Source organism: Monosiga brevicollis, genomic scaffold (assembly GCF_000002865.3).
Source record: "Monosiga brevicollis MX1 MONBRscaffold_38 genomic scaffold, whole genome shotgun sequence".
Taxonomy (NCBI): Eukaryota; class Choanoflagellata; order Craspedida; family Salpingoecidae; genus Monosiga; species Monosiga brevicollis.
The window spans coordinates 80,688-105,676 of NW_001865075.1; the positions used below are offsets into that span (position 1 = coordinate 80,688).

General features: G+C 55.4%; 8 protein-coding genes across 8 annotated transcripts in view; 5 read left to right on the top strand and 3 right to left on the bottom strand.

Moving 5' to 3' along the window:
* Window positions 1-295: 295 nt before the first annotated feature.
* MONBRDRAFT_34476 (uncharacterized protein) lies at window positions 296-5,446 on the bottom strand (the record flags this gene model as incomplete). The annotated part of the gene is made up of 18 exons (XM_001750227.1): window positions 296-462; window positions 537-874; window positions 975-1,102; window positions 1,171-1,376; window positions 1,658-1,859; window positions 1,953-2,055; window positions 2,143-2,288; window positions 2,363-2,443; window positions 2,567-2,680; window positions 2,928-3,055; window positions 3,153-3,213; window positions 3,299-3,349; window positions 3,454-3,588; window positions 3,772-3,942; window positions 4,071-4,190; window positions 4,296-4,526; window positions 4,616-4,705; window positions 4,796-5,446. 18 exons carry the CDS (start codon window positions 5,444-5,446, stop codon window positions 296-298), a joined length of 3,123 nt encoding a protein of 1,040 aa, XP_001750279.1.
* A 1,827-nt stretch (window positions 5,447-7,273) lies between these two features.
* Window positions 7,274-8,470, bottom strand: MONBRDRAFT_29742 (uncharacterized protein; the record flags this gene model as incomplete). Its single annotated transcript, XM_001750228.1, has 1 exon — window positions 7,274-8,470. One exon carries the CDS (start codon window positions 8,468-8,470, stop codon window positions 7,274-7,276), a length of 1,197 nt encoding a protein of 398 aa, XP_001750280.1.
* Window positions 8,471-10,222: 1,752 nt separating this feature from the next.
* On the top strand, window positions 10,223-10,888 carry MONBRDRAFT_12347 (uncharacterized protein; the record flags this gene model as incomplete). The annotated part of the gene is made up of 3 exons (XM_001750181.1): window positions 10,223-10,364; window positions 10,465-10,536; window positions 10,620-10,888. 3 exons carry the CDS (start codon window positions 10,223-10,225, stop codon window positions 10,886-10,888), a joined length of 483 nt encoding a protein of 160 aa, XP_001750233.1.
* Window positions 10,889-11,148: 260 nt separating this feature from the next.
* MONBRDRAFT_12348 (uncharacterized protein) lies at window positions 11,149-12,474 on the bottom strand (the record flags this gene model as incomplete). The annotated part of the gene is made up of 3 exons (XM_001750229.1): window positions 11,149-11,571; window positions 11,685-11,946; window positions 12,050-12,474. The coding sequence occupies 3 exons, from the start codon at window positions 12,472-12,474 to the stop codon at window positions 11,149-11,151; spliced, it is 1,110 nt and encodes a 369-aa protein (XP_001750281.1).
* Window positions 12,475-12,715: 241 nt separating this feature from the next.
* Window positions 12,716-14,389, top strand: MONBRDRAFT_29745 (uncharacterized protein; the record flags this gene model as incomplete). Its single annotated transcript, XM_001750182.1, has 5 exons — window positions 12,716-12,817; window positions 12,921-13,525; window positions 13,634-13,735; window positions 13,856-14,200; window positions 14,290-14,389. The coding sequence occupies 5 exons, from the start codon at window positions 12,716-12,718 to the stop codon at window positions 14,387-14,389; spliced, it is 1,254 nt and encodes a 417-aa protein (XP_001750234.1).
* A 2,122-nt stretch (window positions 14,390-16,511) lies between these two features.
* Window positions 16,512-17,870, top strand: MONBRDRAFT_29746 (uncharacterized protein; the record flags this gene model as incomplete). The annotated part of the gene is made up of 7 exons (XM_001750183.1): window positions 16,512-16,605; window positions 16,744-16,919; window positions 17,111-17,199; window positions 17,326-17,410; window positions 17,497-17,578; window positions 17,667-17,725; window positions 17,841-17,870. 7 exons carry the CDS (start codon window positions 16,512-16,514, stop codon window positions 17,868-17,870), a joined length of 615 nt encoding a protein of 204 aa, XP_001750235.1.
* Window positions 17,871-20,559: 2,689 nt separating this feature from the next.
* MONBRDRAFT_34478 (uncharacterized protein) lies at window positions 20,560-22,510 on the top strand (the record flags this gene model as incomplete). The annotated part of the gene is made up of 9 exons (XM_001750184.1): window positions 20,560-20,931; window positions 21,048-21,138; window positions 21,236-21,297; window positions 21,379-21,455; window positions 21,531-21,684; window positions 21,790-21,888; window positions 22,008-22,058; window positions 22,156-22,236; window positions 22,354-22,510. The coding sequence occupies 9 exons, from the start codon at window positions 20,560-20,562 to the stop codon at window positions 22,390-22,392; spliced, it is 1,026 nt and encodes a 341-aa protein (XP_001750236.1). The 3' UTR covers window positions 22,393-22,510.
* A 1,637-nt stretch (window positions 22,511-24,147) lies between these two features.
* The window catches only part of MONBRDRAFT_39066 (uncharacterized protein), a gene marked incomplete at its 5' end in the record, with an annotated part of 3,749 nt that continues 2,907 nt past the window's right edge, over window positions 24,148-24,989 (top strand). Inside the window, one exon of the mRNA XM_001750185.1 lies at window positions 24,148-24,983. Coding sequence (XP_001750237.1) covers window positions 24,148-24,983 — 836 coding nt within the window. The remainder of the gene's footprint in view (window positions 24,984-24,989) is intronic.

Consider the following 24,989-nt stretch of genomic DNA (forward strand, 5'->3'; position numbering starts at 1 on the left):
GAACATCGAGAGAGATCGAGAGAGATCGAGAGAGAGAGAGATCGAGAGAGATCGAGAGAGAGAGAGATCGAGAGAGATCGAGAGAGAGAGAGATCGAGAGAGATCGAGATCGAGATCGAGAGAGAGAGATCGAGAGGGAGAGATCGAGAGAGATCGAGATCGAGATCGAGAGAGAGAGATCGAGAGGGAGAGATCGAGAGAGAGAGAGAGAGAGAGAGAGAGAGAGAGAGAGAGAGAGAGAGAGAGAGAGAGAGAGAGAGAGAGAGAGAGAGAGAGAGAGAGAGAGAGAGATAGATCAAGAGAGAGATAGATCGAGAGAGAGAGAGAGAGAGAGAGAGAGAGAGAGAGAGAGAGAGAGAGAGAGAGAGAGAGAGAGAGAGAGAGAGAGAGAGAGAGAGAGAGAGAGACAATCACCGCATAGACACAGCCACAGCCACAGACGCGGACGCAGACGCGAAGTCACTCAAAAAGGCTTTCATGTTATTGTCAATTCTTGACATTTTCTCTCTTCAGTGACGTGAATACGTTTCCACTACTGTTGCCGATCACACACACACACACACACACACACACACACACACACACCCTCACACACACTGAAACGATTATGCTAATGCTATACTGGCGACTGTCGTTGGCTCTGCGCTTGCGATGGGTGTTTGCAATTCTTGTCGCTTCTTCAAGGCTGTATGAAAACTCGTCTGCACCGCAACGAGCAGGCGCAGTGTTAGTGCACACGGGAGGTGGCTTGTCATATTCAAAAAGGGAACGTACAAACACATCTTTTGCATGCTTTGAGGTCTGAGAAAGCATCTGAGCGTCGACCCATGCACTGGCAAACATGCGCATAACCTGCTCTGAGGTCACCCATGCCCTACGATGACCAGGATTCACGTGGGAGCATGAGAGGCCATGCAGACTTGGCGAATCATGTAAAATGTGTTCAAGTAAAACGCGGTGCCATCCGCACTGACCAGGAACCCGTCTTGTCGAAAAAGCGCACGAGAAGGCTGCTCTCATCTTGGGAGGGTTGCGATTTCAAAACGGCATCCGATGGCACACACTCTGCGAGATCATCGCGTGGTGTCTGCCAATTCACCAGCTACGCGTGCATTTGACGGGGCATGAGAAAGGCGTCCCCTCGAGATGTGGCCGATCTTCCGAACTAACCATCGCCGGGTACCACGGGTAGCCGCGCATGCGGGCCCACACAAAGTCCCAGGCTTGCGGCGGCGGCGCTGTGGCTTCTTGCATGTCCGCGGTTGATAAACGCCGCCGAAGCGCAGCATATGCCGCAGCCTTGCGTGGACGGATACGTGCTTCGCGAAGGTCAAACAGCTCACGAGCGAGCTTGTTCATGCCTGTGGCTCGTTGAGCTGGCAAACCAGAGAACAACAACGTCAACAGGATTAGATAAAGCAGCAAGCTTGGCTTCCCGCTCCCAGCTCTCTCAGCACGTAGCGCCCGCCACCATGCTCCCAATACCATACCAGGGCTTAAGGCTTGAGAACGCAGATGTGCAATTTGATGTACGATTGCCAGTTCCTTTGAGGGGTCGTCTGGCGAGACGCGAAAGATCATGTCCAAACCTACAACGTTTAGCCGCTGAGAAGATGCGTTCCAAATGCCCGCCAAGGTACGCACGTTGGGTACGTACCAGTGTACCATGGATTTTGTGCAAGCGCTTGCACGACATCCAGGGTTGGACTCGGCGGCGGTACCAACATCGTGGGCCCAGCTTGTTCGTCTTGTTGAGAGCTAGTGGGACTTGCTTTGCAGTCAGTGACTTGTGTCGGCGGCGACGAGGTTGACGGACTCGGCGGGTGCAGGGAAAGAGACCGCCTGGTCAGGACACCCGTCTATCAAGCAAGAGCACGATGTTAAAATAAATGACCGAGCACAAGCTTCTGCCAATGCATACCAAGGCCCACCACCAACGCTTTCGTTCCTACCTTCAGGTCGATGCCCGCATCGTAAAGTTCCATGGCAAGACGCTCCAAATGAGTTTGGCTCTTGCATAAAAAGTCAACGGCATAAGAGGTCCAAGAAGCGATCCTGTCGTAAAGGTTCATGAGACGTTCTCTCTCAACCAGACGCGTTTTCAACAAGGTGCACGGTGTTTAAACTTTGCAAAAAACCCACCCTTCGTTGAAGGTCAAGCAGTTTTCAACAATGAGCCAGACATCGTCCACGAATTCCTGCAAGCTTTGATAAGCCCCTTCCTCGACTTTGGCTTGCATGGTGTGAAGATCCATCGGATGAAAAATGATGCGAGCATAGTCGGGAAGCTATTGTTCACGCTCGTGAGCAGGGCACGAACGATTGCTATTCCATGGCATCGGAGGGTCGAGCGCTTACATACCTGTGTCAAGTCCACTGGGTTAGCGAAATGGCCTTCGATGTCACGTCGCGAAATGTTTCGCCAAGCAGTTTTGAAAATGCCCTGGCAGTGAATGCATTGCAGTTGAGTTGCGGCGTTTGAGTCAGCAAAAAAAAAAAAAAAAATTGGCAGCGAGGCAAACAAACAAGGAGCAAGCGGGGTTGTGCTCTGCACTTTGGGTCGCACCTGCATGGGACTTATCCGCATCTCCCAAATGTCCCGCGCGAGTTGCACAAGCTCACGTTTACGCTTCTCGCGCCGTACTAAGAGCTCAGCAAGAAGCCGCGCTTTCTCCAGATCCTGAAGAAGACGCAGGCATGAGATATGTGCTGCGCACGTCAAAGAGTGGCAAGACCTAGCGATAAACCCGTACCTTTCGAAGCGCACGTGCATTTTGAATATTGGTTGACTCAACCCCCAAGGTGGCGTTGGCCTGGCACAGACAAAGATCTTAGCAAGAGGAACAAGGCAGAAGAAGGAACTAGAGGGTGGACTTGGCCATTAAACGACGAAAACAGGGAGCCACTCTTATCGATCAACAACGCACTTGCAAACGGCGAAGGAGGGGTGCGCCTTGGCGCATGTGACGCTTCATCATCCAGTAGCGCTTGGCCACATCGTAGCAGTCGTGATCCCGCTCAAGATGAGCTTCGGTAATGATTTCCTTCTCCGACTCTGTGAAGCAAAAGGGCGTCCTCAACGGACAGCATCAGCTCGGCACATTGGTGTGTGCGTGGCAAAGAGACGTGCCAACAGGGCGCAAACCACGTACGATCAGAGATGTACAACTTGAAAGTTGGCTTCTGATTATGCCGCTGATGGTGAAACTCCAACTGGACGAGAGGCAAATATAAAGGGGTTGATAAGCCAAACGCTCCGTCAAGTTTATGTGGCTTACATGCTTTTCGAATAACATACCAGAGATTCTTCGGCTATGTCCTCGATGGCGATGGGTGGCTCTTCAACATCCTGGAGAAAATGTTCAGAGGGTGGTGTGGTACAATTCGGGCCACAACTCTGGGTGAGAGCGTGTCAGCTCAAAGAGTGGCCAGGTTGGAGCGCGATGCACGAACCCCTGGTGTGTGGCGGTGGCAGTAATACGCCGGTACCGATTCACCAAGTTGGCGATCCGCCTCCAGTCGCATGGTTAGATGAGCGCGGCACCCGCAGGTTACGTGAAAGGCCTCAAAGCAATTTCGGCGAGAGCACTACAAGGACACGCATAGGCGTTTGGGCACAGACACAGATAGGCACGGGCAGAGACACAGCCACAGAGATTCCGGTTTACATGGTGGAATTTGCAAGTGAGCAGTACTAAGGAAACCCAATGGAGTACCAAAGGCTGACACAGCGTAATTGGTAGCGGCCTGAACTCTTTGGCAATGATGTACCTGGATGCAAGCTCCGTTGCGCTGGCCACAGATGTAGCATCGGAAACGAAAGCGATCTGTTGGCACTTTGTCCAAGTCTTCAACGTGGGTTAGTACCACATCGTTTCCAAATTGCGTCTCGGGTACCCAGCGAGCGCAAGCGACGTGTACCCACTGGTCGGAGCCTTGCACCTGCGGGAATGATCAAGCCATGGGCCGAGAAAAAGGGGATTTGGTTTGAGTTCCTTGGGCTGAATGGCCCAAACGATTCACGAACCAAGTTGTGGGCGAGACGCTGTTTGCTCAAGACGCCAACCAACCCGAATGAAAGCGCCGCCCCGCATGCTGCAGAGGGCACAGGACACCTCTACACCGGGAGAATCACGACATTTGAGGCACAGCCAGACTCCGGCAGGAATGTGTAAAATGCCGTAGCATTCCTAAACGAGCAAGTAAGTACAATGAGCAAAGGCTGATGATCCTTGATCAAGGACGAGAAGCTTGGTTCTTCACCGTGACAAGAGTCCGGAAGCCGAGTCATTGACCTGGTGGACGCCGACGTTGCAAATGTCACAGAAAACAATGCTGTTGCTGTTGGTGACCTCGTCCTGCATGCACACGGCGCAAAGGCCCTCATCGGGATTGTCGTCTTGCAGCGCTTCACTACGGGGACGCGTCGAGGTTCCGCTCATCACGCCAGGAGCTCCATCTGAGGCTTCAGTATCGTGATACAGCACGTGCTTCTCAAAGCGATCGAGCAGTAGCTCCATGGTCGCCTAGTCACGGAGAGGCGAGGCGGGCAATGACTACGGCAGGCAGGAGCCAAGGCCCCAAACGTTGGTATGAGGTGTGAAAAGGCACGCACTTGGTCAAGGCGGCGGGCTCGCTTGGGTTTGGGCGTGTTGCTCAGGGTGCCATCGTTGAGCAAGGCAAGCCATTGTCGATCTTGCTCATCCTAAGGAGGGCCATGCGAACCACAGCAAGCAAGGATTCAATTCGAGGCGGATCAGAGCACTCTGGCAACGGTGCTGCGACACGAGCTTACCAGGTCGTATTCAATGAGCCGGTCATAATCGTCATGACCCAAAGGTCGGAATTTGATGTACGGTTCATCGTCGGGTGGCAGCGGCATGGGTTTGTGCGGGACGGGAGTGATGGTCTCGGCCTCGGTTGGAGGTGGGGGTGCTTTTTCTTCCTCCGGCTCTTCGTGAAGGCGGCCTCGACGAGAGCTGGATGCCTTGGAGAGCCTGCGTCGTCGCCCACCACGTCTCCCTCGACCACCCCGACCGCTCGGCGAAGGGGTGGCCCGTTTTGTGCGTCTCAAGGCATCGCGCGCTGCCGAGGGCGAGAGCTCCGCTAGGGGTTGTTGGACGTTCAGGACAATAGGGTGGCCATCGAGAAGCACCTCGTATTCAGGATCATTGTCGTCATGGTCATCGTCGTGGCCATCATTGTCATTGTGGTCGTCGTGGTCGCGGTCGTGGTCACATTGATCTACCGCCCCTGCTGGGGCTTGCGGATCGATGTCGGCATTCTCGGCAGGGGCGGCCAGAGGGCCGGCATGCGCGGCGTGGGGTTTTGTCGGTGCTTGGCTGGTGTCACTATTTTGTTGCAACATTTCGCTCGACTGGGCACGTTCTAGACGAGTGGGCACCGCCTCTGTGTTGCCCTCGTCCTCAGGACATGGCGCATCCATGGCGCGGGAGCTGAATTCCGAGCGCGAGGCGTCGACTACAGCTCGTGCGCCAGCTGTGAGGCACTCTGTCCAAGCGCGCCACATAACCAGCACCTTCCCCCCATCCACCTCTATCCTCCCCACCCAAGCCTCTTGATCAGGCCCAAGCCGCCCCACTCACCAAAGTACCTGATCAGCCCCCAGCTCCTTCAGCACCACCTCAAAGACCAAGACTGCCACTTCACTGGATCACCTTCTGCGCAGAAAAAAAAAACAAAAAAAAAAACGGTCGATGCGATAGACTGACAATTATCACACTTTATCTTCTCTGCCTGACTTTCTCCTTGTCTCTGTGCATTCGTCAAGAAAGGCGTGCTTCTCTGAAAAATGCCTCCATTATCTGCTCCTTCTCTGAAAATAGTGTTAAAGTAAACGTGTTTACGATGCAAACAACACCTGCTTTCGTATCCCTCTCTGCTCTGCAACTCTCTATTTAACTCTGTCTCTTGGGATTACGAACACTCGCTCCCTCTCTCTTTCGCTCTCCCTCTCTCTCTCTCAGGCGACTTTCCGGTTCACGACACTGGCCGTGCGTGCGGCGGTGGGAGCGTATGGCAGTGCAGGCACGGGCGACATGAACGAGACAGAGATGCTGCGCGGCACCGTCCTGCGTTGGTAAGCTTGGCTGGTTCTGCTTGTTGTATTGTTTGGGTGATGGAGTATGCAGCCGGAGCCTTTCGAGTCTCACCCTCTTGAATTGAACTGCACTGGCTCTCTGGCTCGGCGGCGGATAGTGACGGTTCGATCAAGATGTACATCAAGTATCTTGACGAAGAGCTGGCCATCAATGGACAGCATTTTATTCTGCAGGACCTCGGTGCCATGGGCTACTTTGTCAAGCAGGATGTGGTGGCGGCCATTGAGCAGCGCGTTTCCGAGATGCTGGATGCCAACCACTTTGACGTCGAGGCGGAAGGCCTCTTGAACAACCCCAAAAACAAATGACAGCCCGTCTTGGCCACCGATCGGCTGCCCGGCATCAGGGCATCAAGGCATCAGGGCATCATCGATCGGCTTTGTCCTTTTTTTTTTGCTGGTTCTCCAAGACGGCCATTCTCCTCAAGCCAGGGTTTCCCACGGCGAGAGCGCACACCGAGTGTGCGGTATTCGTCATCATAATCGATTGCAACTCTAGACGTACGGCAGCTGTTCCCTCGTACACCGTTTGATGATACGCACATCTTCTTCTTTCGAGAGCGTGTCCCTTCCTTTGGCGTGTCGGGTACGAATTACGGCGGTACTCGGCGAGCGCAAGCGACGAGGAGCCACTGGTCGGAGCCTTGCACCCGTGGGAGTGATCAAACCATGTACAGATCTCTTCTTTCGAGAGCGTGTCCCTTCCTTTGGTGTGTCGGGTATGATTGAGAGCAAGCGGTTGCAATTCGAGGCCATCAGAAGCAAAGCTAAGAGAACAGAGCCTGAAGTGAAAACACAAGGGGTGCAGTGGAGGGAAGTGGCCGAAGCACGGCAACGGTGTTCTTCCCGAGGGTACTTATTTCTTCGAAGGTGTGGAATGTCGGGAGGATACGGATACATGGGAGGAACTCATCTTGCGTTTGGGCCTGTCACGTACCCAGCTCGCTGGGGACCCTAAAACGCAAGGCATTACCAAGAAAAAAAGAAAAAAGAAAAAGAACCAAACAGTTTGACAAGACGGGCAGGCAGACAGACGGACACACAGATAAACACACGGGCAGATATGAAGCCAAACGGGTGGGAAAGCCAATGGCTGCGAGGCATGATGATGGCTGTGGCGGTGGAGCTCAAGCCTGGGAAGTTGGGTCAGCATCAGAGGTCAAGGTTGTGTTGATCGACGGCTTGGTTGAAACACTCTAGTTCGGAGGAGATTTCAATGTTCTCCAGGAGGTGGGGCTTTCCGTCGAGGGGTTCCTCATGGGGCTGCATAATGCCGAGAAACATGGGGACGCCAGGCTGGGCCTGACTGCCCATGCTGCCCAGGCGAATGATGACGTTTCGGACCCAGATGGTTTGATTTTGACCCAGATCACGGATGCGGACGACGGCAGAAGCGCAGTTGCGCTGGCCACGTTGCATGAGGGGGAAGATGGCGGCGTGGATTTCGTGATCGACCATGACATTAAAGTCGAGAAAAGACTTGTTGAGAATATCGGCCAGGCGCGAGCAGTTGAGGAGCTTGAGGATGCGGGTATTACAGTCAAGGACGTGTTTGAAGCCGTCCGAGATGAAGATGCCCACGTTGGTGGGCAGTCGGGGGCTATCCAATGTAAGGCCGGGCAGGACCGTGACGTGGGGATGGGTGTGGATCGAGGAGGTTTGTTCTTGGCGTGCTGCTTGACTCAGTGCTGGGTGAGCCTGCTGTGACGGCGGTTGTTGATGTTGTTGGTGGTGGTGCGCATGCTCAAAGCTGAGGTCGCTGGTGTCGTCGCTGCGGGCGCCGGGGGTTCTGGGGCCGTTAACGCCGTGTTGGTGGGCGTGAAGGGCCCCTGTGGTCGGCTGGCTAGCAGTGGAATTGGGACGATTGGCGATGGCGTTGACAGAGAGGAGGGTGCCGGCAACAAAGGCGGGGTCAATTTCATCGGGAGCTGGCCACTCTGCGCCTGGACCCGTCTTGGGCGGGGTGCGATTGCGGTGAACGGGGATGGCACTGCTGGTGGAGGAACCGTTGGAGCTGCTCAGCGGAAGGGTTTGGAGGGTGTTGGCCATTGTGTTGGCTGGCTGGGGGACGGCGTGGGTGGTGGGCACCGGCCTGCTCTGCGAGTTGGCTGCTGAGAGGGCGGCAATATGGCCGGCAGCAACTGAAGCAAGAGCACCTTCCACGCCCTGAGGGGGAAGGATGGCTCGTAGCGTGCGAAGGGCAGCTTCCATCACGGCAGCCTGTTCGGCTTGAGGGTCAAGGTGTAGAATTTGCCTCAGGCCATCGAGCGAGCTGTGAATGCGCTTCCGCCGTCGTTCTTCGTTGCGCCGATGCCGAGCACGGCGTTCGTTCAACGTCTCCTTGGGCATGGTGTGGTCCGGTCCGGTCGGACGAGTGGCGGAACGCAGGCCAAGCCGAGTCAAGGGCCACCACACACGCAAAGCCGAGCGAGCGTCGGGCAGACCGCCAAAAAAATGCAGAGTGTGCGCACACACACCAACACCCGGCCTCAATCCAGCCGCGACGCGCGCGTGTGTGTGTGTGTGTGTGTGTGTGTGTGTGTGTGTGTGTATGAGTGCAGCGATTCCAAGTCCAGATGAGTGTACGCTTGTGTGTGCAGGTATGTGTAAGGGTGCGAGTGCGAGGGCGTGTGAGGGTGCGAGAGTGCGGAGGTGTGAGGAGCGGGGCTGTGAGTGCGAGAGTGTGAGTGCGGGGGAGTGAGGTGCGGGGGTGTGAGGATGAGGGTCGTATCGGCGCCTTTTCAAGATGCCGCCAAATTCACACACACACACACACACACACTCGTGAAATGATTTCACACACACACATACACACACAACAAGTGAGAGAGAGACAGAGAGAGAAAGCTTAAAGAGAGAGGAAGCTTTAGAGAGTTGATATCAGAGAGAGGAAGCTTCAGAGAGAGGAAGCTTCAGAGAGAGGAAGCTACAGAGAGAGGGAGCTTAGAGAGGGAGCTTGAGAGAGAGGGAGCTTAAGAGGGAGAGAAAGAGAGAGAGTATGAGAGAGAGTTTAAGAGAGGGTTTGAGCGAGAGAAAGAGTTTGAGCAGAGAGAGGGGATGAACAAAAAAAAAAAACAAGGTACCAGGAGAGTGCGCACCTTCGAGGCGCTGGAGGGAAAAGGGGAAGCGCTGCCGTTGGACAAGGTGCCCAGAGCATCCATCCAGTCGAAGCGGCTGCGCAGAGGAAAAAAAATGTTGTCTGACTGGCTGGCGCGTCGGGGACATGTCCAGGTGTGGGTGTATGAACATCAATGTGTGGGCTACAACATGCAAATTGCCATTGGTTTTGATAGTCAAGTGTGATGATGCCACGGGTGAGGTGTGAAGGTGTTAGAAAAGGTGGACAAAGTCGTGACCCTGGCATGGACAAAGTAGCTTTTGAGATCTGGCACGTACACCTCTCTCTGAGATTGCACTATCGGTCCCTCTGTTTTCTCCCCGTTGTACGCTTCGTTGCGATCACACCTCTGAAAGGGATCTAGATTGATTTACGGCAGCTGCCATATAGCCAACAAGTGACAATTATGAAAGCTGACAACAAGCCACTCTGTGTGATGATGACACCACCCACATACTACAACCGCTCACTGTCTTCGTGCGCGGAATAAACGATGATCGTCACTGCTTTCGCGATTTGGGTGTAAACTTCAATATCGCGAAAGCAGTGAACGTTCATAAATCCATCCCCAAATATTTTCGTACACACACACACACACACACGCACACACACACACACACACACACACACACACACACACACACACACACACACACAAATGGCAGCGCGATCGTCTTCACGGCCCACTTCAGGGGCCACTGCCTCTGGACGCGGGGGTCTGAGATCATTTACATGTAAGTCATCTTGGGGTGTGCGGTTGGGCAGCTCAGTCCGCTACTCGAGGGAGGCTGGCGTCACAGCAGCACCAAATTTTCCTCACCAAGCGCCTCTCTGTCAGCGGGCCAGCGGCCTGCACCGGCTTCTGCCCAGTCACGTCCACTTGCCAAGCGCGTGGAAGACGAAGATGACGTGCCCGAGGAAGTTGATGAGGATGTCAGCGAACTGACGACGGCGCCCATGGAGCTGGTCGGCGAGGTACGCCAATGCCCGACTCCCTGGCGCGTCTCCCTAGCGACCGCGTCTCTAGCGACCGGCCTATCCTGACCGAATCCAACGGTCGCAAACAGTTTCTGGCGGCCGTCATGTGCAAGCAATACGAGCGTGCCAATGACCTTTGCCAGCAGAGTAAGAGTGCCATGCCACGTGTATGGTACTGATGTAAATCTTGTGACCGACACAAGGTCTCAGATCTGCTCATTCCCGACTTGCCTTGTCGGCGCTCTAGTTCTCCAAGTCGACCCCAGTAACAGCACAGTGCTCGAGTTTCGCAGTGTTTTGGCCTCGGTGCTGGCTGCTGGTAGGAACGAACATCATTCCTCTCATCATATGCCACCTGCTGCAGACCCTTGATTGCCAATCTAATGCTTGCATGATGCGCAGATGAAGAAGAGGACGATGATGAGGATGAGGATGACGATGATGAGGATGATGACGATGACGAAGACGATGACGACGACGACGATGACGGTGGCGATGACAATGGCCAAGATGCCGAGGGCGACGCTTCTGATGATGACGCCTCCTCCATGGGCGACGAGGAGCCAGACGCATACGAGCCCAGCGGGGTACTCGATCGGCTTACGAGCACAAATCACGACGGAGATTTAAAACAACTCCAACATCAACTACAAAATGCATCTCTCAATTAGCAACTTGACCCCCCCCCCTTCATCTATCTGCCGACTTTGCAGTCACAACGGCGTGTTAGGGTTTCGCGGAATATGCACACGACATGGCTGTTTCCTCTTGGAATCAGGCCATTGGAGTGTTCTATTGCTGGCTCTGGAATAATGGAAACTTAAATCTGGTTCATGGTCATGCATGAAGGTGATAAAAACAATAACAATGCCGCAGTGGCAGAGGCATCGAATCAGGCCCGTGCTTCATGGGCACAGGCACGGGCGTTGGCCTACGTGTTTTGCTCGTGCAGTTTGCGAAGTTCCGTCAGGCTGAGTTCCAAAAAGGCTTCGGCTTCCGGGACCATTTCTGTATAGTAGGGCGTGCTCCAGCGCAGCGCGTAGTCAAAAATCAGAGCATCACACCGGTTACGCAAGCGCGAAAGCGTTTGCAGTGTGGTGTTGTGCTCCAGTACGCCGCGCGCCTCGTCCGGGCGAGTGCTGCGCGCGTGCGAGTAGTCGGCATTGTTTGACTCGGGGAAGGGCAGTGACCATCCCTCGTAGCGTCGACCAAACAGATAATGCATCATCAATCGCAGCGCCGGAAGGTGCTGGGTTGTAGCAAACAAATGGAATCGATCCGCCAAGACCCGGATGGCCTCGACGCACTCCGAGGCGGATATTGGGCCGAGGGAGTTGCGACTCAGCAAGAAACGCTGCCCATGTGGTGCCACATCCCGTCATCAAAGCAAATGAGCCCAGGCTAAGCAGACCCTGTCATTGGCGACAGGAGGACGAGATAAAGGCGCAAAGGTCGCAGGATACGTACCGTATAGGTCTCGTGCACAATGAGGTGGTGGCGCAAAAAGTACTCAAAGTCGGCATCGCAGATGGCGTCTTGCATGGCCACTGGGAGGGTAACCAGCCAGAGCAGGGGGATGCTCTTGTCGCCCGGTGGCAGCTGGTCTGGTGAGGCCAGGTGCCGATAGCGACACGCTGATCGGATGAAGAAAAAGTGTGAAAGGAGTCGAGTCTCGGGATCGCGCACCACGGTCAGGAGGTACAAGTGGCCACCCTCAAACCCGCTTTGTCTGAACGAGAAAAGAAGAAGAAAAAAAAAAAAAAAGCAAATCGAAGAAGAATGAGCTGCAACGCGCGAGCGCGAGTGTTTCTGTGGACGAGACGTGTCAGTACCTGTATGCGTGGTTGATCTGCTTAAAGCCACCATCGATTTGATCGAGTTGGATGTGTGGGCAGTCGTAGCAGGCCTGAAGGCGAGGCGACAGCTTGCAGGGCGTGCAGTTGGTCGAGTAGAGACAGCTGCTGCAGGCATCCACCATGGGCTCACAGGCGTTGGCACAATAGCCCATTTGAACACGGATGGTGCTATCTACGCTGGTAGAGCCGCTCTTGGGAATCCGCAAGAATCCCAGGCGGTCGGTGCGGCCCAAGGCTTGTGGCGATCTCAGCAACGCCGACGGCGTGACATCGGCCAGTTGGGCATGAATCATTTCAAGCTCACTCGAGGTGAATGGCGCAAAGCCATGCATTACCATCTCACCACAGCAGCACGTGGCCAGCATGCCCAGGGCCACCACGATCCATGCCTGGACCATCATGGCGGTTCACTGCGTGACGTGCTCTTCCTCCAGTCTCATGCGTCTCAAGAAACAGCCCGTGTCCCGAAATCCCAAAGATCTAATTTATCTAGTGACCTAACAGCCGCTTCCAGTATCGCCTGGGACAACCCAGCTCAAGAGTCGTCCCTGCATTTCCCACTGCCGCTCGCCAGTCAGCCGCCAAAAGATCCCTAAAAGAAACTCCCGCGGCCGCGCTGCCGTTTGCTCCGTTGGAAAATACATGTACATCCGTGTGTGTGTGTGTGTGTGTGTGTGTGTGTGTGTGTGTGTGTGTGTGTGTGTGTGTGTGTGTGTGTGTGTGTGTGTGTGTGTGTGTGTGTGTGTGTTTTCATCTCTCTGATATGGCGCACAGCTTAAGATCAATCTCTGCTTTTTAATGTGTAAGTACATGCATACCTTACGATGAATCTTCACACTCTCTGCAGATTTTCTTTCTCAGCTCTCTCCCTCTGTTTGTCAGACTTTTTCTGTTGTCTCTCACGATGGATCGCGGCGGTGACCACGAGTTCACTGGCTCACGACGTGACCATGAGGGCACTGGCTCGCGGCGTGACTATGAGGGCAGAGACCCGCGGCTAGACTATGAGGGCAGAGACCCACGGCTAGACCATGACAGCAGTGGCTCGTGGCGTGACCATGAGAGCCGTGGCTCGCGGCGTGACTATGAAAGCAAAGACAGGCGTCGTGACTTTACAGCCAGAGACCCAAGGCGTGACTACGACGGCAGAGACCCACGGCGTGACTATGAGCGACGAGACACCCAAAACGACCACGAGTCCAGGCGTTCACGGCGTGACGACAGGTTCAGCGATTCGCATTCAACGTCGTCCCAGGACCGCAACGGAAGCGGCGATTGGAATCAGCGACCGAGGGATGGGAGACAGCGCCATCGCCGCGCTGACCATCCGCAGAGCTCGCGTGGGGGTGAGGCGGACGCTCGTGACGAGGATCGGCGTTCGTCCCACCGTGATGCTCAGGGCTCTCAAAGTCGCAGCTCGGCTCGCATGGGTCGACATTTCTTTGATACCAAGTGAGCACCTACCTGGCCATGCTCTGGCTGCCTCAAAGCAACCATTTCCTCATGGCTACCCACCCCTGTCTTTGTTTATGGCGTCTGTTGCTGTGCTGTGCGTCAAAGGGAGAAGGAGGATGATCAACATCGTTTGAGCCAGCGTCGCAAGGCCATCATGATGGGCAAGAACACGATTGGCTACCAAAACTACCTTCGCACCATTCCCCGGTTTGTCCCTTGGGTTGGTTCGGCTGACGTTCAGCCTCGCCGCATCCCTGAGTACCAGGGGGGCATCAAGGGCTGTTCGCCTTGCAGACTGAACATTGACGTGCTTCACCGCATTGATAGGGAGAATCGGACCTCAGAGCACCCTACAACGCCGCCACCCGAGGCCAAATGTAGCAAGCGTGCCTTTGATTCGTGGGTCAGAAATTGGCGCCGTGCGCTTCACCAGTTTGACACCATTGACCAAGACTCGGGTCCAGACTCCAACACGCCTGCACAAGAAACATCCGCCGCCACCGAGCCGCTTGACACGGACGCAGATGCCTATTTGTTGCAAGGGTCAGAAGAGCTGACTTTTGATACGTTTCAACAGGCCCTCGACCCAACACAGCGCCGCCCTACTGATGATCCTCAAAACGGCGCTGAGCTGTCTACGGACGCCCCTGAACCGGATGCCGACCCTGGCCAGTATGTAGCCGTTTTACCCGCTGAATGGACACGACAGATTTTCGACCTCAAATCACTGCATTCCGCCCCCCTTTTGCAACCGTGAGCAGGACCATTGCTGGCAACGATTTGTCCGTGATGCAGCGTCTCCTGCAAACTGACAACGTCGAGGATGAAGATGACGACTTTGACATTGATGCTTTTTTGTAATTGCTCGAGGTGACACTCTCTATGCGTTTGCCTCATCACTATGCCACCTTGCTTGGATCCCAGCAAAAGCGCTGGCCGTCGGCCAAGCCTGCCAGCTCGTCTAGAGAAGCCTCATCAAGGGTGATATCCAGCTTCAAGTTGTCCTCGATTCGTTGGCGCGTGCTCTATGGCAAGGACAACAAGCAGCGTCAACGGATGTGGGCGGCCGGTATAGCCGGCAAACGGTGGATCTTACAGCCTTGACGGCAAAGGGCAGTCCTTGTGCGCGGCACCAAGCAAGTAACACCGCAGCGGGCTATTGTCACAATAAAAGCCCAACGCAGCCACCAGAGTTAGAAACGCCGGTCAGAGCCTACTCATCGCCAGTCGATGCAAAATCGCCGACGCACGCCGAGCGTGCATGCAATCGAGCTCTTCTCAGCTGATCGGCCATACCAACCTGTGTCTTGAGTCTCTGTGCAATGTTGCATACAATGGGATGTGCCAACAATTCCCCACTACCCAAGGGGGAGTACGCCTGATGTTGGCAGCAAAGGCACACTGCTAAGAACAGGCCGGGCCCTAAAGTCAAGAGATTGTCGGCGACTGCATGCGCGCACCTGGGGCTGCACGTTGACCGATTGGCAAAATTCTCGCAGCTACATTTCAACCAAGGCAGGCGGAACGATTACGTTGTGAGAGGCAACGTAGCAAACTTTGAACGGGGGAATCGAAAATTAAAAAAAAAAAAAAAAAAAAAAAAAAAAAAAAGAAAGGGCAGGGTGGGACCGAATCTAGATGGCCGACTCCGTACTTCGGACTGAGGCAGGCGGGGGTGAATTTCAAACTGGTTGACCAGAGGGGGTATTTCTGCGGCTGCCAGCAGCTCACGCAAGTGTGTTTGCTCATAGTTGCTGACACCGATGGCATGCACGCGTCCAGCTTTGACCTCTTCCTCCAGCGCTCTACAGGCGGGCAGCACATGAGGGTGGGACCTCAGTCGCACACTGAACACAATGCGGCAACTAGGGACGCTGACCGCCAGGTTTCCAAGCGCACAACTGCGTGCTGGGGGTCGTCGGGTGCGAGTTTCTGAGGGCACGCAACATGGTACAATGGGATGTGGTTAGATGTTAGCGGCAAAGCAAGAAGAGCCATTGTTGGTGGTGGAAACAGAATCAAACGGGCGCGCACCGCTTTGCCGGGCCAGTGTACCAAGTAGAGATCAATGTAGTCGAGACCCAAGGCCTCAAGCGAGCGATGCACCGCTGCTGCCGCTGCTTCCCGACCATGTTCTCGCGGTGAAAGCTTGCTGGTGATAAATACGGCCTTCCGGTCAGCCACAATGCCCGAGTCCACGGCCGTCTGCAGTGCTCGTCCCACTTCAGCCTCATTCCGGTACACGGTCGCCGTATCTAGTGGCCAAGAGGAAAGGTGCAAGGGTGAGCTGTGTAACAGATGGTGGCAGTGCACTGCCGGCTGGGAGGTTGCTCTGTCTCGGTCGCACCGATGTGACGATAGCCAGCCCGCAGAGCGTCGAGTACGGCGTTGTACGCAGCGTCCCCCCGCAGCTTGAAGGTGCCAACTGTGCCATGACAGCCAACGCGGGGCGGCAAAGTGGGATGAGGCAAGCAGCTCTTGAGCGGGACAGCACGATGACCTCAACCCGAGCCGAGCGCACATACAAGCCATCGGAGGTAGTGCACCAGCTCTCGCGCTCATGCCGTCGGTCTATCGATACAGAAAAAAGTCAATGAATCTCGCACGCTTGTATGAGCATATGTCTACCATCTATGGCACGTGTTGCGAGGGCTCCAGCCCCTGCTAGTGAGCCGTTCGTCTCGCCCGACGCGACGCAATGGATCGTCTCCTCGCTGCTCGTTCTGCTCTCATTGACACTCTCCTTCTGCACGCTCAATCCTCTGTTCTATCTCTGAAAACTGTTCATAAACCAGCGCACTCCCTGATTTTGGTTGAATTTAACGTGTGAAAAAAATTGAGCGTGACTCTTTCTCTCAACCTGGTTGTGAATCGTATTCTCTCTCTGCACATCTTGCTCTCTCCCTTTCACACACATGTCTCTCTCTCTTAATCTCTCTCTCTCTCTCTAATTTTTTTTTTTTTTTTTGGCGCAGAAGAGGAAATGGCGGCGGCTGAACTTTTGTGTGGTGGGGTGGACCAGGTGGTGCTGCCGGGGACCCGGTTGGCCAAGGCTGATGACTACGCGGCAGGCGAAGGTTTGTGCCTTTGTATTCATTCATTTGTTGGTTCCATTTGCTGTTTCCATTTGCGTTGGCTTAATGCGCCCTCGAGGTCGCGTGTGAGGAGATGAGCTCAATCGTCCGGAACGGTTCTTTTTTTGCTGCGATCAATAGGGACCTATGTTCGTCACGACCGCGTCTGTGCCAGCCTGCGTGGAACAGTGGTTATTCATACGCCCGAGCCCAGCGAGGACGAGGATGCCGCCAAGGTCAAGGCCGTGCTGCGGGTCGTGCGTGGCGGCGCTGTCCCCTCGCTCATGCCGTCCGTCGGCTCGACCGTCACCTGCAAGGTACAGGCGGACCCCAAGCTCCATCTCCAGCACGCACCTAGGGCTGGCAATGCGGATTTCAGCCAGCCATTTTCTTTGCGCAGATGCCGCTTTGGTCTAGCATCTTCTGACCATGTTTGGTCAAGGCGGTGCCTGAGCGAGGAGCATGTTGGCTGAGGCTCATGATGATCTGCTTTTTCCCCATCTTGAAGGTTACCAGCATTAATACGCAACAGGCCCGCGTTGTAATCCTCTGCGTTGACGGCAAGCCTGTCGCCACACGCTTCAGCGGCATCATCAGGTCTGTGAAATATCTTCTTTGAAAAAAAAAAACCCCCACGTTGCTCGTGGCTTCCATTTGAGGCACACTCTCCAATCCGGCCGATGGCGTTTGCGACCACGGCTCATTTTGCTTTGTTTCGCTTAGGATACAAGACATTCGGGCGCTCGAGAAGGACAAGGTTGAAATGCATAGCTCTTTCCGACCCAACGACGTGGTGTTGGCGCGCGTGGTTCGTGATGCTGGCCCTTTTTTCTCCGGGTTTTGTCAAATCTTTGATATGCCTGACTGGATGCCTGATGTTGCGGGGTACAACAGATTTCCCTGGGTGATGCGCGTAGTTATTATCTTTCAACGGCAGAAGATGCTTTGGGCGTGATTGCTGCCCGCAGTGAAGCCGGTGCGTTGCTTGAATAGGCGGTGCATGATTGATATTTTCTTTTTGCCACAGTGCAAGCATGTCTGACTGATTTCGCACGCTGTTGCAGGTGCACCGCTCATCCCCACGAGCTGGTGTGAAATGACGTGCCAACAGTCTGGACTCAAGGTGTGCTATTGCTCAACTGAGAAAATTTTTCTGTTTCTTGCCCTCGTTCCATCGCGCCCCCACTAATGGCCCCGGCTGAACCTTGTGTGTGTGTGTGTGTGTGTGTGCGATTTAGGAGCTGCGCAAAGTCGCCAAGACGGTATAGATTTGGAGCAGAGGTGCAAAAGCCACAGCAGACGGTAAACCAAAAGCAAAGAAAATTGAAGATACGTAAACCAAAAGCAAAGAAAATCGAAGATACTTGATCAATCTGGAGTCTCTTGTCCCTCTGTCCTGCTCGCCTCAGGTCCAGGGGTAGAACAGACTGAAGAGCACGGTGCCTACGAGCTGATATGTCAGACAGATACTGACAGCCGTCGCTTGCCAACTCGGGTGCTGCAGCACGGCTGCCAGGCCCGTCAACAGAAGCACGGGGTTGCTGCTCAGCAGAAACCGCGTTGCGACCTGGACATTCATAAAGCCAACTGCCACCACCAGCAGGACAAAATGGTAAACGGCCAGCACGGTCCACAATTCAGCCGCTGGACGCACAGATGGACGAGCTTTGCTCGACAAGCGAACGTCGACGTCCAGGGCGCGCAGCCCGTTGCTCATCCATGCCTGAATGGCTGCCACAGTGCGGCCAACCCAAGCCGGCAAATGCATCATCAGGTTGGGTAGCGCCAGCGCGCGCCATGCAGCTGGGAATGAACTCGCTACGAGTCGCAGTGCAACGCAGCTCGCAAGAATCATGGGGCCGGCCAAGAGAATGTTGGGTGTCTAGAGACAGCGAGGCGGCCTCTTTAGTACAGATGACGCATCACACATGCTGTATGGAGGTTAGGGATGGGGGGGTGCAACGTGAACAGTGCCAACCTGTGCTGGCGTGAAAAAGGTCAGAAAGCCAACCCGCCAATATTTGGCTTGTATGTAGCTATAAAGTAAAGGTGGGACGCGCTCGCACCACTCCGGCGTGGCTTCTATGAGTCCGAGGTCATGAGAGCAGCGGGATGTGAGTCTACGGTTCTGCTCAAGCCTTTGACGCAACGTTAGTTGGCCTCTGGTTCCCACCGGCTGATTTGTCGGTCATGCAGTAGAGATAGAAACAATAGGCGTGATAACCGGCCCATGCCAAAAGTACAACGAGTAGGGCTAGGAGAGCCTGAAGCGTTCGTTGCAAGGCTCCGGGCTCGGCCCAGCTGGCCAAGACATCAAATGCAAACAGACCTAAGAGTTTGCATCAGATTTACTGTGTGAAGGCGGGCTTGTGTGCGCGGTGCACTTGCAAGCCAGGCGTGCTACGTACCGGCTAGCAGGACTGCATTGGCACGCAACGTGCACGCCAGGGCCACCAGGATGGCAGCGCGCCACACGCGCAGCCTATTGGTGGGGTGGGTAAAAACATGCACACCGTTCGACCGCACGAAACATGGTGGAAACGGTTCAAAGTCAAGACGCTTACTGAAGCCAGGAGGAGATGACGGCAACCACCAGGCAGGTGTAGAGAGCCTCCGTGTAGGCGGCCTGGAAAAACACGGCCGCGGGATTCAGGAGCCAAGCCACAGTCGTCCAGTGGTGCCACCTCGAGTCGAGTCCCAGCTAGATGAAGAGCAGTAAATGGCTGCTTGAGGGCATGGAGCGAGGGCATGCGTCGTACTGCTCACAGAAAAAAAAGGCCTTTGCGATCTACCTGTGTGTGCAGGGACTGGAGCTGATACCAGGTCAAAATTTGGGCAGCCGCGGAGACGACTACGATGACGACGCTGGCGTTGATGCCTGTAAAGCGACTGGCACGCAGTAGCCAGGCCATGGCAGGATAAAACGCATGGTTCTATATCCAGACGACACGCGACGGCTTGCGGTGAATTGGGTGGCGGGGCGACACGAACAGGGTGGGCGTGCGTGCGTGTTGGGGAGAACCTGGTCGTGTTGATAACCATGACGATCAATGGCTTGAAAGTAGACGGCATCCCAGTTGCCCAGGCTAGCATCCCAACACGCCAAAGAAGTTAGTGGTGCAAACTCATTGGTACGCAGGGCATCAAGGAGCCCAGCCGGCTCGAAGATCATGCACACATCCACAAGACTGACCCAGGCAAGAGTCCATCCTTCCAGAGACGCTGAGAGCGATCATAGCTCTCCAGCAGACCGGGCAGCCCTAGTTGCAGGGCCAACAACACCACCCGCCACACCAACAGCCCACCCACCACCCCCGTTGGCCCCAGACTCTGCCCCAGTCCCAGCCATTCCCACCAGAGTCCCGGCCGCCGCTGCCGCTGGTCCGTCGAGGCCGACGTCGCCGTCATGCTCGAAAGCACTGAATATTCATAAAGTAAAATACTTTTATACATACACCCTTGATCTGACAAATTTTGGTTCTATGGCTTACCTTTGGTGTCTCTTACTGAACCTTGTCGATACCTCAATCCTCTGGTTTCTGCACTCTGTTAACGTTATCCCCGTACCTCGAGATCGCTTCATCTCTGCTGATCATCCTTCCCTCATCACGCCTCTCTTTCATCCTCTCGTGTTGCTGTTGGAGGAGAAACCGTCGCGAGGTCAGTGTGTGATGGCAGCGCCGGGCGGGTCCTCCCCCTCCCCCCCTCCCTCCCCCTCACTCTCCCCTTACACACCCCGTTTGGACACGCAACCACGCCAAGGCTGAGGTTGCTCGCCATGTTTCACCGCCTTGGGTGTCGCGATGCCCGCATCTCATCATGCGAGATCTTTCATTGGCGCACGTGATCTCGCTCATGATCTCGCTCATGATCTCGCGCCCATGCTCCTCTGGCCTGACGGCACTGATTCCTTGACAGGGGAGCAGCACAATGGTGACGCTGACTCTCTTAGACAACATGGGCCCCTGGCACATTTTTGCGGCCGGCTGTGCCACGGGCGCGGCGACAGCTGGGTTGCTGGCCTGGCTGCGAAGCTCACCCGCTCGCGGTGGTGCCCCAGTCCTGAGCGAGGTGGGGCAGTTGGCGGCTGCGATCGCGGCACTGACGCAGCAGGTGCAGCAGTTGGACACCACCATCAGCATTACGGCGCCGCTTCGAAACGATGATGATGAGTTTCAAATGGCCTCAGACGTCCTCCGCATCGAAGCTGAACGCCCCCCACCTAGTCATCCATTAGCTACCAGCAGCGGCAGTCCAATGGTGGAGGTGACCGTGCGGGCTGGATCGCCCGGTCCCGAGCCCGTGCCCGTTGTGCCCAACCACTATGCGGTACGTGCGTTCTGCTCCAACTCACCGACCCATATACCAATGTCAACAGCCGAAACCAGTGCAATCGTACCTCCCACTCCACCTCTGACGTCAGCGCCACCTGGTGTTTTCAACAGACGGCAGACGAGTTACGGGATGGTCACAAGGTTGAAGAGGCCGCCGACTACGTCCTTCAACATCAGCAACAGTTTTTGGCCGATGCTGAAGGTTTGCCCGTGTCAAGGCGGCTTAACCTTGCTTCTGGACTCGTCCTCCGGTACACGTCAAGCTAAATATCATTACCTCTGCGCTCTCTTCCTCGTAGGCCTTTGGCGTCTCTGCCGAGCCTACTATGACAAGGGGGAAATTCACAAGGACATCAAACAGGTCTGACAACACCTCAAAGTGCTGCGCAACAAAGTGCACACGACTCGTTGCTCATGCTCCGCTTTGGGCTGGCTTGTGTAGGAGCAACTGAATGCCGCCATTCCTCGCGGCAAAGACGCCATCGCCAAGGACCCCAACAATGCACGTGCTCATAAATGGTGAGTGCGCTCTTTCTGGTCTGTCCCCCGTTCGCGCGCTCGCGTACCTAAAGCCATGTCTGCGGGAGTGCGCAGGTATGCGATTGTCCAAGGTGCCCTGTCCGATTTTGTATCGCTTCAAGAGAAGCTTGAGTGCGGTATGCTCTTTCGAAAGCATGTGGAGCGCAGTCTGGAGCTGGATCCCTCTGACGCGCTCGCCCACCATCTCTTGGGCCGTTTTTGCTTTGAGGTATGGGATGATGGCATCAGCGCCCCGCTTCAGCGGCTGCCGCCCGCTGCATTTCTCGCGTCTCATGGCATGACCATACCAACGAAAATGTCTGTGGTGGTACAGGTGGCCAAGTTGACCTGGTTTGAAAAGCAAGCCTGCAAAACATTTATCGGCACTCCCCCAGAGGCAACCTATGAGGAGACCCTGAGCCACTTTGAACAGGTGCGATCCGGTTTTCCCCCGTTGTGTTTCACCTTTTTACATCCTCTAGCTCTACTCGCAACGGGGAAAGACAACATGATTGCTCTGGCTCACTTCCGTGCGTCGGGCCATCATCCTAGGCGGACAAGTATCAGCCCAACTGGATCATGAACTTGCTTTTCATGGGCAAGGTCAGCGAGATCAGGCCGCACACTTCTCTACTCCTGGCTCATGCTGGGCCTCGCGTGCCCGCCCTCTGACTACGCGTGCTATCCATGGGTTCTGCAGTGCTGCGTGCAGTTGGGCCGCAAGGCTGATGCCAAACGCTACTTTCGTCAAGCCGCCGAACTGCCTGCCGGGACGCCCGAGGTCAGCGACTTGGTTGCGCCCTGCCCGACGTAGAGCTTGTGCTTAAAGGGAATGTGCTTGCTTAATTATTTCTCGTTTTTTCTCATGCCATTACGCTGACCACACGTGTTGCCTCAGGATAACACGGCGCAAGCCGAAGCACGACAACTGATGTAACTGGATGAAGCTGTTTCTGGCCACCAAGCCGAGGGCGGTGCGCGGCCGGATGGCATTTGGATAAATTGGTGTCAGATTGGGAGTCGTGCAAACCCCATAATTTACAACAGAAGGATAAAACGCCAAGGCGATGAAGACCAGTGTTTCAAGTCGGGAAAAGAACAAGAAAGGAACAGGCAGGTCGACCATCTCGGCCACCTTGCGAATCTCGTCGCGCGGGTGGTTGTGACTCTTTTGGTGCACAAATGCTCGTCAACGAAAGTGCGCGGGCCAGCTATCCTTGTGGGAGCGCGCTTTGGTCGAGCTTCCTTGCTCTGCCTCTGTTGTCTGCGCCTGCGCTTGCGCCTGCGTCAAGTTCCAAGGCCCGTGAGCCAAGCGCGCAGAGGCAAAGCACAGGCAGGCGGGGCTGCAATGCAGTCGGCACTTGGGTCCGTCCACAAACCTGAGCAATGATCCAATCGAGATCCTGGTGTGCGCGTGCCCCCATTTCCTCAAACCGCTCCACTTCTACATCTTCCTGATGCTGCATAAACTCCTATCCGTCCCATGCGTCACTCGGCGATGAGTTCAGATCATCAAGGAAAGAACCGTCGCGCGGCACACAAGCCATACGCCAGACAACCAGCCGTTTAGATCACAGAGTAACGCACATCGCGAAGAAAATGCTGATAATAGCTGCGCTGCTCCGCCTGTGGAATCGCCCGCAGCTTGCGGTACAACTGCCGGTACAGCGCCCGCGCTGCCGTCGCCGCCACTTTGCGTGTCGATGTCGCCATCCCTCCGTCTTCAAAATAAGAGAGCACAATACAGTACCCTCTAAAGTATACAACAACGTCAGATTAAATCTGAGCATGCATGCGTGCAAGCGTAGCTTGGGGATCGACGGCGATGACGAGAGTTTACACGGATGAGCTGGGTGTCTGGACGATGCGCAACGGCATCGTACCTAGGATGTGTTTTGCCATGTTCTTGGGAAACGATTCCATCATGCCGAAGCGCCCCAAGCCAGCTTTACACATCACTCATTTCTGGTGCACAAAGTGGACAAGTACCTCAAGGCTGGGCCCAGCCACGACCACGATGTAGAGCACATGTGGTGTCCTCACCGGGTCAACGACCACATTCCACTCATCAATCCGTGTCCCCATTCCCACCAAACCGTCTCAGGGCAGGAAACTCCTCCCTATCCAACCGCTGCGCATGCTTGGCAACAACACATTCTTGTCCTCTTGGGTGCCTGGTTTTCCGCCTGCTGCCACACCCTCCGCCCTGCCCACGCGTCCCCAGCCCAAACTTGTCGTTCGTTCTCAAACAAAGTCCCCGACGTTCCCAGCCCTCGCCTGACAGACAGCAAGGTGCGACAGGCCTCACAATGCTTCCCGTTTCCCAAGCCTGCTTTTGCAGTCTAGCCTGGGCTCCGCCTTCTTTCTTCCACCTTGATGTTGCTACGATCCACCCTCAAACGCTCCGAGAGCCTCAACTTGCCTTTACTTGCCTTTTCAGTGTAAAAGGTGAACACGCACCACACACGCGTCTATCACTGTAACAGCTGCTTCAGGCCATTGGCCGTATCCTGACCAAGCCAACCGCAACAGGCCAGTGCCCTGCCGCCTCACCCGTCAGAGTGCCATTTTCTCCCCACCACCAAGCCTGTTTGGGTCTATGGTGCATTTCGTTCCATCGGCTTGCATCTTTGTATCGCGTCGTGAGTTCTCTGCATCGCCCCTGTCCCCCTGTCTCCTGTCCCCGCCCATCATGTGCGAGGCTACCCCCACGACGACGCGCCGCAGCGGCTTGAGCCGGTTGATGGCTCACCGAAGCCAGCACCGCCGTGATCGTCAGACCCGCAAAGTTCAACAGCTTGTGGACCGAGCGGACCACAGCCTGGCCAAGTCGCCCGCCCCGCTGCCGGCCACGTCTTCACGCACCTCATCCTTTATCAGTGACGAGGCAGAGTTGCCTGCCCGGCGTGGTGCCAAGCGTCGCCGCAGCTCTTGGTTCAGTCTGATGCGCCTACCCTTTGCAGGCTGTGCCACCTGCCGAACCGCCGAGCCCACCAACCCCATTGAAGACCTCATGTCTGATTGGTGGCAAGAACAGCGCATCACGGCCCTGCTGTCAACCACCATGCCGCCGCAGGAGCCCTCGCCCAAGCACCTCGCTGACCGTCCAGCTCCCCCTGCCCTGAGCCGGAGCCGAGGCAGCTTTGACCTTCAGCTTGCCGCCCTCAACTTGACCATCCCCATGCACACCCCAGACAGCACCGACACAGATATGGTGGCGGAACCTGCGGTCCAACCCCACAGCGACGAAGCTCGCCTGGCAGCGGAACCACCAGCAGAAATGGTACCGAATGCGACAAACACCCCCGTGTCACCAGTGTCATCATCCTCGGTCCCACGCCGCCGTCGTTGTTCCTCGGAGACGCCGTCGCTCTGCAAGATTGTCGAGGAACCATGTGAAATCAACACGGCCGCTTTACCAGCCGCATCGTCAGCACCTCCCTACCTGCACAGCACCAGCCTGAACCAGCTCGCAACGGCACGCTTTTCTTTACACGAGAAGATTCAGCGATGGGTGTCAGACCCAGAGTTTGT